We start from the raw sequence: 10,308 nt of genomic DNA on the forward strand, positions 1-10,308 counted from the left end.
AATAGAGAAAAGGGGGGGAAAATAGAGAAAGGGGGGAAAAATAGAGAAAAGGGAAAAAGGTAGAGAAAGGGGGAAAAATAGAGAAAGAGGGAAAACAGAGAAAAGGGAAAAAAGTAGAGAAAGGGGGGAAAAGTAGAGAAAGGGAAAAGGAAAAAAGGGGGGGAAAAAGAAAGAAAGGGGGGAAAAGAAGAAGAAAAAGGAACGGGAAAAGAAAGAAAGGGAAAAAGGGAAGGGGGGGGGGGAAAGGGAAGGGGGAAACCAAGCTAGGGTCAGATGTAGCCTACAGTAAACATCACCTAACAGGAGAGATGGCCTTTACAGGCAAGATGTAGTGGAGCTGTGGCCAAACAGAGCTGTGTTGTGGCATGAAACGTCCTTGCTGTTTCAGCTGGAGTCTGTATTCCCCACGTTAATGGTGCGGGTTTGTACCAGGAACATCGTGGTGAGCAGGACCAGGGCAGTGATTGTCCCCCTGTACCGGGCACTGGGGAGGCCACACCTCAAATACTGTGTTCAGTTTTGGGCCCCTCGCTACAGGAGGGACATTGAGGGGCTGGAGCGTGTCCAGAGAAGAGCAACGAAGCTGGTGAGGGGTCTGGAGGACAAGTTTCATGAGGAACGGCTGAGGGAGCTGGGGTTGTTTAGCCTGGAGAAAAGGAGGCTGAGGGGAGACCTTATCTCTCCAACTACCTGAAAGGAGCTTGTAGTGAGGTGGGGTCAGTCTCTTCTCCCAACTAACAAGCTAAAGAACAAGAGGAAATGGGCTGAAGTTGCACTAGGGGAGGTTTAGATTGGGTATTAGGAAAAATTAGGAAGTGGTGGAGTCACCATCCCCAGAGGTATTTAAAAGATGGGTAGATGTGGTGCTGAGGAACATGGTTTAGTGGTGGACTTGGCAGTGCTAAGTTAACACTTGGACTCAATGATCTCAGAGGGCTTTTCCAACCTAAACGATTCTGTGATTCTATGAGGTGATTTTACTCTCAAACAAACCTTGTGAGCAGTAAGCTTCAGGCAGATGACCTTCCTGGGAATAAATTTTAAAACAGCATTAACACACCCTTATTATTTAGTGCCCGATACCCTCTGGCTGGCAAACATATTAATGCTGCATTTATTTGAACAGTGTGTTCCTGGTGGCTGAAGGGAGGGAGGTTCTATCAGAGAGAAGTTCGGCTTGTGTAGTTGAAGGGAATGGTGGGACGTAGCACCTACCAGTTTTCAGGTGGAGTGGCCCATGTTGGTCTTCAAGTTTTCAGCTTGTACTGGACTGGAATCCCCACCTTCTTCAGCATGCATAAGCTGGTGGCATGGCCGACATGAAAAAGAAGAGCTGAACTGAAAAGGAAAAGGAAAACCTTAATTTTCCTCCTGATGGAGAGCTTTTTCCCAGCTGTGCAAGAGACACCTGCTCCACTGGGTGCTCAGTGGCCATACTGTGGTCTACAAAGCACCCAGAAAAGTCCCGGTGCCTCAGTGTAACCAATAAAGGGAAAACCTTCAACATAAACATTGCCTAAGCAGCACTTTTCACAGACAGTAAAGCATTCACAGAGATGAAAAGTTGGCTGGTTGGATGGAAACGAGTACATGCAGAAGTGAAAATATTCAATGACTGTTTAGAGACTGTCTAAGCATTTTGGCAGTTAAAAAGGGCTAAGACTAAGTCTGCGACTTATAGGAAATTAAATATTTTTGTTGGTAGTTATCATTCAACATCTTCAGTAAAAAACAACCTTCACGTGCCAAAGCAGTGCTGTAATGCACAGAGTGGGATGCATTACTTTCTTTTAAGGAAAGAGTGGTAGGAATTAGTTGCTTTCAAATTAGACCCCAAATCCATTTTCCACATTTCTTTCACATTTTTGCCTTGTTTTTTTCACCATTTTCTCTATGGAATATACATATTCTTGGTTGTCATGGCTGCCTTCCTGTCTTTATTTTTCATTTTTTAATAAGTAACTAATGTATATCTCCTCCATCCTCCATTTAAGTATGATATTTGAAACCAGGAGCTTGAAAATTCTAAATTATTTTCAAGGTTTGATAGATTGGATGTGTGGCAGATAATTGAGTTCATTTCATATATAATGGTTACAAAATATATACGGTTTACAAATTGCTTTATTTATTTATTCCAGAGTTTTAATTACTCCTCATTACCCCCTGAAAAAAAATAAAAAAAGAAAAAAGGGGAAAATATCAGAAAAAACCAGGGAAAAAAGAAGAGAATTCTGTATACCTGCAGATATTTTATAAAGAGTACATACCTTATTCCCTGTGTCAATTTCTAATCTGCAAGTAATAGCTCTTTGAAAAGGGCAGAGCGAACACTCTGCCTATGCTGAATGTAGATTGTTGCTTGAGAAGCCACAATTGTTAATTTCCTGACTCTTATGCTATTGGTTTGGCAACCTATTACATTAATACTAGGTTTCTCAAGTACTTTTCCTTCTTTATTTTCTTTCAGAACCAGTGCACATCCTCTTAAATGCACACAGGCTGAAAGAAGCCATTTTATATTGCATAAGTTTATAATTCCTTTCATATTTTTACTAATTAAAAGAAGAATCAAGTGAATCAATTTTTTTCAAGTATGAAGAAACAGATCAAGTGTGTCTAAATAATAGAGGTTTTTAATGAGTGAAATCTCTAATTAACATGAACTAAGTACATAAGCATACATATAAATCCCTGCCAGGTGGAAAAAAAAAAAAACCAACCAGAAGAAATTTTGTTTAGGAAGAAAAGCTGTACACAGACCAAGAACGGAGACATTTTTCAAGCCAAGAGGGGAACATTTTGAAGTATTATAAGCATAATAAGGAGGGTGTGAGAATTGTAATGGTCATGAGTCTCATTCCGTACCAGGAGCACTCCAAGGTGTTTGCAAGACCGGGTCTCTATTTTTATAAGGAGTGTGACATAATACGCAAGTGGAAAAGTATCCTTTCCAAGTGGAAATAAAAACAAACTGCCTTCAAGATGACATAACTCAGCAAAATATGAATCATTAGTGTTGTGCCTGTATTTGCTGAGTGGCTATAAAAGAAAGAATTTTAAGAGAGGTATGCCAGAAGTGCTATATAATGAAAATCTGGACCTTATTTACTTTACAGTACATTTACGTGCCTTTTTACTGTCATAGTGTTGTTTTGCTGAATGCTGTAGTGCAAGCTCAGCTCCCTGATTCCCTCTGGGCTCTACTCTGTCGCTATCATTCACAGGGGGAAGTACGGTACCGGGGGGGTAAGTTACTGCCAAATAAATTGAAGGTTGGCAGCAATTAGTAGGTAAAGGGCACTGCAAAATTTAAAGCCACAGGCTGACATGCAAAAGAGCATAAAAAGCAGAACATCCTCAGGAAGCAAACTCTGATGATTTTCCAATAAATCTGTGACCCCGACACGACAGTAAAATGCTACTAGACCAGTATTCCCAGTGGAGTCAGACATACCAACAGTAATAATGTTTTCCTGGTCCTGTGAGCTTCTGCTCTGTGCAGCAGGGCAGACTGAAGTGCAGCTTAGAGATGGAGAGGAATTAATATTAAATTCAGTAAGACTATGTAAGTAAATAAATACCTGCATATGGTTGCAGAACCAGGCACGATGGAAAGGTGATTAGGATAGGAGGCATAAATCAATATATATGTAGCACAGGGGGATGCCTGGCTTTTTGAAAACCTCAGTTGCCACAGAAGTATAAATGTTAGAAACAAAAACTGGGCCTCATTGCAAATTTGCTTCTAGGGTAAGTGAGCACAGGGTGAACCTCAGTTTGTTCTTGATATACACAAGATTCAGATTTATTCCTCTGCACTCATATCAGGAAAAAACCAAACAACTAAGCGTAGTTTACCTCTTGTTCATTCACTCCTTATTTTCCAGGGTTATTCTTCTGAAATGAGAGAATAGGCAAATTAATATTTAAAATTACAAACCTAACTGCATCCTGGCTTGTGTGCTGACCCGGTTATGAACTAGCTTGTGTTTTGTTGTGCCTCTGTTAGAATCCAGAGTTAATATTACTTTGTAAGAAATCATAAAAGCATAAAAATAGTTTGCAAGATATTTAACATAGGCACCCATATTACTCTGAATTTTAATATAAATCTCAGTTAAATCATATTAAATTAGAAACAAATTATTACTCATTAAAAAGGACAGAGCCTGCTATTAAGAAAAAATGACAGCTCTTGACTAACCAAAGAGTTGTCAACACAGAAAGTGTATGGTAAAGAATTCTTTATCATTACCCAGGAAAAGGCATAAAAAGCTCTTCGACAACTTTAAGTACAAAAGCTGAGAACCTAAGACCAAAGGCCCACTGAATTAATTGTCTTGGACCTAGCACTAAACTGAAAATCTTGGTCACATTATTTTTGAGAAGAGATGGTATGTAGGCAGAAAAAAAACATCTTGCAGTTTGGACAGTCTGTCTATAGTAAAGCCTTGATTATTTACGCTAAAACTGATTTATAATGGTAACTCCTGTTGCAGTGAAATGTTTGCAGCATGGAAGAAGTATGGAAAATATGATGCAAGTACATAGCTTTTTCAGTCGTCCTGCACTTGCCAATATCTAGCGCTGGACAATAAATCTCTCCCCAAGCCAACCTTCTCCAAGGACTTTCCCCCTCCACCCCCAAGAAAGTTCAGACACAAACAATTACTACTACACAGGCAGTTTCTAAGCACTTAAAGGAGGTGTAGATACATCCTAAGGAAGGTTTTCACCTGAGAAAATATGATACACTTGGCATTGTCTTTCCTCGTGAAAGAATGTTAATGGCATGTTGGAGACCGTCAGCGATACCTCCCCAAGGTAAGGCAGTTTTCAAGGACGAATGACTCTACAAGCCATGAATGACTCTGTCCAAGCCACATCATTAAAAATGTAATGATTATCGAGACCATATGTTTTTCGTGTTACAGAATTAGTCATTAAGTTCTGCCTTTTACAGTTGTAAACTGATCTTGTAGGCAGGATGACAACTTTATGAAGAAAATAAAATAAGCACAGAGTTACAGTCTTTTTATATGTATGTGTTCTAATAAAAGCTTTTTTAAAAAGCATGTAGTGGGTTCGATATTTTTGCCAGTTTCATATACTTCAGGAATGAAATATGGACCCACAAATTGTTCAATTTTTGCTAATGGCTCACCAACAATCAAAGTAATAGAAATTAAATTTCCCAATGGGCTCTAAGTAAAAATATGTTTTAAAAGCTAGAAAAAAATGCCGGATTTGAACATAGAGGGTTATTTCAGGAATAATAATGGCTGTCAAATACATTTCACTCAACAACACTTCAGTGTTAGCTGAAAACTTCTTTACGAATCACAAAAGTGGTGACTGAGAAGCATGAGCAAGAAGCTGGTAAAATAACATGAAGCCCATCTAAATAATCAGCTACACCAGCAGCAACAGATGCACCCAATAGAGTTTCTTCTCAAAATATGCATTTTCAAGGTAAGATTATAACCAGGGCTGGTGGTTTCTCTGTAGATCACCAGGTTGTTTCTATTGACTAAGGCAAGTATATTTTTTGCTTCAGAGGTACACATCTTGGCAACCTGCATCTGAGCAGATGACAACCTGGAGGAGCAACAACTTAGCATCAGGCAATGCATACACCCAGCTTGGCACACACAGGATTTTTGAGAGGCTTACCATGTTTTTGAAAGCTTCGCTGGTCTTCTCTGTTTCTCAGGATGGTCATGAGGAGGTCAACCTGTGAAACTTTGGAAGCTATGATTTAGAAAGCCACAATTTGCACCACCACCCACCCTGCTCCTTAAACTCCCAGTAATGGACTTGTCAGGAGGCAACACAGCCTTTTCTTTCCCAAGCTTTTCTAAGTGCTGATGTGAGACACTCTGAGCTTCTTCCTCCCTACATGTATGTCAGTAGACATGAGAATGTCCACAGCAGAGCACTGCCTTCAAAAGTAGCCTGTGTCTCCTAATGCCTTGCTTTGACTCTCAATGAGTTAAATCACAGGCTAAGTGGCAAAGAAAACTTAAGTAAGCTCTCTATGACTGTTCCAGATGTATTAGTTGAAGTTTTTTTGGAAAACATTGTCATCTACTCTTCAGTACCATCAACTCCTTAAAAAATTCAGAAAACATATTCTGAAAATGTCCAGACCATTACCAAAAAGACCAAGTCAGCTTAATCTTAGTTTGAACTTCTACATTAAAAAAAAAAAAAAGAAAAAGAAAAGAAAAAAAAAAAAGAAAAGAAAGAGCTCAGTACTGATGCAATATTTAAACACAACAGGAGGAGCTATTGGGTCAAAATAACTGCTAAAATCATCCTTTTAAAGCTCTCTGCTTACAAGTCTTTACTGAGTTTTCAATGATAAAAAGGCCTTTACTATTTGAAATAGGCTGTATAAAACCAGAGGATCTTTATCTCTTCTAATTAAATGAGTTTTATCAGATAAAAAAAGCAAAAGCAGAAAAAAATGTGTGATTGCAAAGAGGATTGCAATATAGTTTTCATAGGTTTTAAAGAACTATTTTGAATTTGAAACTTTAAACTGCTTGGATATCACTAAATACCCAGTTCTTGCAGGAACTGCAGATTTATAAAGGCTATTTTATGTATCAGCTGTGACTCAAAATTGATACATTTAATAGATATTTAATATACATGCTTGCTTAGACTGGCCAAAATGCTGTAAATCAAATTCTAATGGATTTAAATGTCCTAAAAGAGTTTTGAACTGGCTTGATCAAATCCATGTAAGATTGACCTTTTTTACTCACCATGTGAACTTGTGCATAGAGCAGACTCAGATGTATGCGTATTCTTTTTGAAAGAGAGCATTTAAAACCTTTTATAATCAAAGTCACAGAGCAGAATTCTGAATTTGTTTCAATTTCCAAGGTAAAAACGTTTTCATTTTTCCTGAAACATAAATCAATGGAGATATTTATCAACATTTAATATTTATCATACGAAACGTTAGTGTGGAGTTTAAAGAACCAGGTTTTGTTTCATTAAATGACAACTTACAGACAGGGGTGTTGAGCAGAATGAGTTATACTGTAAACCTCCACAGGACACGTAATCTACTTTGAAAAGTAAGCACTCTGCAAACATTTACTCTCTTGGTATGCTGTGTATGTTGGGATAGTTTGAGCTTGACTAAAAGTTTGCTACCGCAAATAGAATAGCCAAGGTGCTCCAAGCATATTCAAGAAGCTGTTTCACACCACTACTACTACTATTTTTCTATTAGGATTTGAACACTGCTGTCATATGGCTAGAAAAGCCAGCATGGCCTGTCACTTCCGTTTCTTTACTGATGTTTACAGTTCATATTTTACCCAATGACTCAAAGTGGGTGAGCAAAGACCAAAATGACTTTCAAGAAGCATCTGGGCACAAAAGGAACCGCATGACATCTTTGGCACCTACTTGTAAACCTATGAGGTTCGGAGAGAAATGAGAGACTGGATGTGAATGAAACCTTCAGGCACTTTTAGAGCTTGGTCCATCCCAGAAATGCTGTAGGGTTTGCTCTTGTGTTGTTACCTCTAACCCTAGTGACAAGGAAAGTATCACAAGGAAATTAATTTTTAAGAGCTAGAACCTGTCATACCTTCTAACTTGACAACATACTTGAAAATTACACTCAGTAGTTCCACCGAAGTCAAACAATAAAATGTTTCTTCTTTTGTAGCGAGATCTTCAAAGTTCCTGGGGATCTAAAGGTGCAAATTGACACGTAAATTTTCCTGCTGGGAGCCACACCTCACTGCCTTTAGTGAAAGCGAGCTGTCTGGATGGTCCAGTGGTCCTGCAGACATGCACCTTCATCAACATGTCCTGGCGTCTTCAGTGCTCTGGTCCCAGGTGTCTTAGGTTGACCCATTGCACTGCTGAGTAACTTACCAACTGGATGGGCTGCAGAACAAAGTATACCTGAATGCAAGTAGGGTTAACAAGATCAGACTTCAGATGTGCACTGAGCAGCTTCTCTTCCAGTGCCATGAGGTTGCGAGTTTCTTAAAAAGGCTTACAAACGCCAAAAATCCATGCTACGCACCCTCTTCTTTTCTTTATCACTTCTTTTAACAAAACTTGCTTACCTCTTGAGTCCGTAGATTTTTATTTGTTTTTACTAAAAAGCACATTATTTCATTTGGCAGAACCTACACACAATTTTTTTGCTGAAAAGACATATTACAACACGTTTAAAAGCAAGAGTGTCTCAGGCGGAGCAATAAAAGAAAAAAAAAGTGCTTTAACACTGTTTTCAAATATTTATTAAAACAACATATGAACTTTTTTCATCCAAACAGTGATTCTTCCTGCAGTATCTGTAACTTAGTAGCCATATTACCCCCAATTGACAATTATATAGCAATGAATCTAGAAACCCAAACAATCCTCCCCTCCTTCCCACTAGGCACTTTTGCTATTGTCTAGGAGTACAAATAATTTTATTAATAGCTTAGCTAGCAAAAGTACAAAGGCACCGACAGGACATGTCACTGTGCTGGCACAGACAAAACCCTTTTGTCTGCTTTAGAAACATGCTCTAAGAAACCTGGCTCTCAAATTGGGGATCTGAAACTACAATCACCACTAGGGCTCCTTCTCCTTACTATAAAAATCTGCATCAGCATTCTCAGGATCTGACATAAGCCTTTTTGGCCGGCTCTTGGGGTTATGATAGCTTAGAGTCACAGATAAGCAAGCCTGGAAGAGTACAAATCTCACCAGAACAGTTCCCATCTTTCAAAACACAACTGGAAATCTACGTAGTAGAACAATGTTTAACGTGTGTAGAATACATACCGTTACAAAAGGTTAAGAAAGTTAATAGAGGGCCAGAAGTTTCACCCTGAAGGGAAGTAACAACAAAAGCAATTTAAGCATCTGCTACACGTGAGCACCAGGCTTTACCCAGGTTTGTGGCAGGTGAGCTGTAGCAGAACAGCCGATACACAGAGCGACGACGGGGAATCGGGCGACGAGAAAGCTTACTTTGCTTTGTCACCAAAGATGAGTGATATAATGCGGGGTAATTCTTTAAATATGGGACATTAACTTAAACATACCTCTACCCTCCTGGTTTATAGAAGCCGCGCTATTTGTTTAGGAAGTCAAACGTAATAAATAAGTTTTTCCAGGATGAAGGATGCGTTTGCATGAGGAGGTGCTCCTTCCAGCCAGCCCTGGCACGCTGGAGGCAGGGCTGTGGGCCCCGTCCGAAGCCCCTCGCCCCCGGCGGTGTGGAGGGACCCGGGGCGGGGGGGGGTCCCGTCTCATCCCCGGAGATAGTCGTTCTTGAGGCGGCTGAGGCGGGCGCCGTGGCTGCGGACGGTGAGGGTGAGGAGGTCGTGCTTGTCCCGCAGCCCGCTGGAGATGTGGCGGGTCTCCCGGAGCAGGGCTCGGGCGTGGAGGAGCAAGCCCAAGAAGCTGTCGCCCAGGCGGGCTTCCTCCCGGCCCCCTTGCTCCTGGCCCTGACGGAACTTGCCCTCCAGCTCGCTCAGCGACCGGTCCGAGCTGGAGTAGGCGTCGCTGATCTGGGCGGACTCCCGGCGCAGGTAGGTGCTGTAGCTCTCCTCCCCGTCCAGGTCGTAGGAGATGCTCTTGCCGATGCCCTCCAGCACCCGGCCCGCGTCCTCCACCTGCCGGCCCAGCACCGTCAGCTCCTCCCGCAGGCTCAGCCCGCCGCCCGCCGCCGCCGGGCCGCCGCACCGCCGCTGCTCGCTCACCCTGAAGAGCAGCTGGCAGCGCTCGGGGTCGTCGTTCTCCTCGTAGTCCCCGTCGGGGACGAAGTAGTGGTGCAAGGTCCCGTTGGACATCTCGGGGTAGAGCGGGCCCTCGAAGTAAGCCCGGCAGAGGCTGCAGAGGCAGCCCAACCACAGCAGGAGCGGGGCTGCCGGCATGCTGCGGCCGGCGGGCAAGCTTAGTGGGGGGGGGCTCCGCGCTGCCCACCCCCCATGGGGGTCCCCCCGGCCCCCGTCCCGCAGGCGCAGCCGGCTCCGCGTCGGGTCGGGTCGGGTGGCGGCGGCAGACGCGGAGCCCCGGCGGCGGTGTGGGGCCGGGTGCCGGCGCGCCGCCTTTAAAAGCCAGGCAGCCCGCAAGGAGGAGGAAGCGGCCCCCGGGCTGCTCCCCGCCCCGGGCATCGACCGGCGGGACACGGCGGGGACCCGTATCCCCCCACTCCCGGCATCACCCCCCCGGAGGTGTCCAGCGCAGGGAGGGGAGGGAGAAAAGTACACCTTTCTTAATAAACACGCACCCCCTAAACCTGGAATTGCTCAGCTTCCCTCATTTTCC

General features: G+C 42.6%; 1 protein-coding gene across 1 annotated transcript; it reads right to left on the reverse strand.

The window, feature by feature from the left end:
- Positions 1 to 8,256: 8,256 nt before the first annotated feature.
- FIBIN (fin bud initiation factor homolog (zebrafish)) lies at positions 8,257 to 10,074 on the reverse strand. The gene has a single exon (XM_014953782.1). It carries the CDS (start codon positions 9,912 to 9,914, stop codon positions 9,288 to 9,290), a length of 627 nt encoding a protein of 208 aa, XP_014809268.1. The 5' UTR covers positions 9,915 to 10,074; the 3' UTR covers positions 8,257 to 9,287.
- Positions 10,075 to 10,308: the final 234 nt, after the last annotated feature.

The sequence above is a fragment of the Calidris pugnax genome, unplaced genomic scaffold (genome assembly GCF_001431845.1).
Source record: "Calidris pugnax isolate Ruff unplaced genomic scaffold, ASM143184v1 scaffold268, whole genome shotgun sequence".
In the NCBI taxonomy this organism is placed as follows: domain Eukaryota; kingdom Metazoa; phylum Chordata; class Aves; order Charadriiformes; family Scolopacidae; genus Calidris; species Calidris pugnax.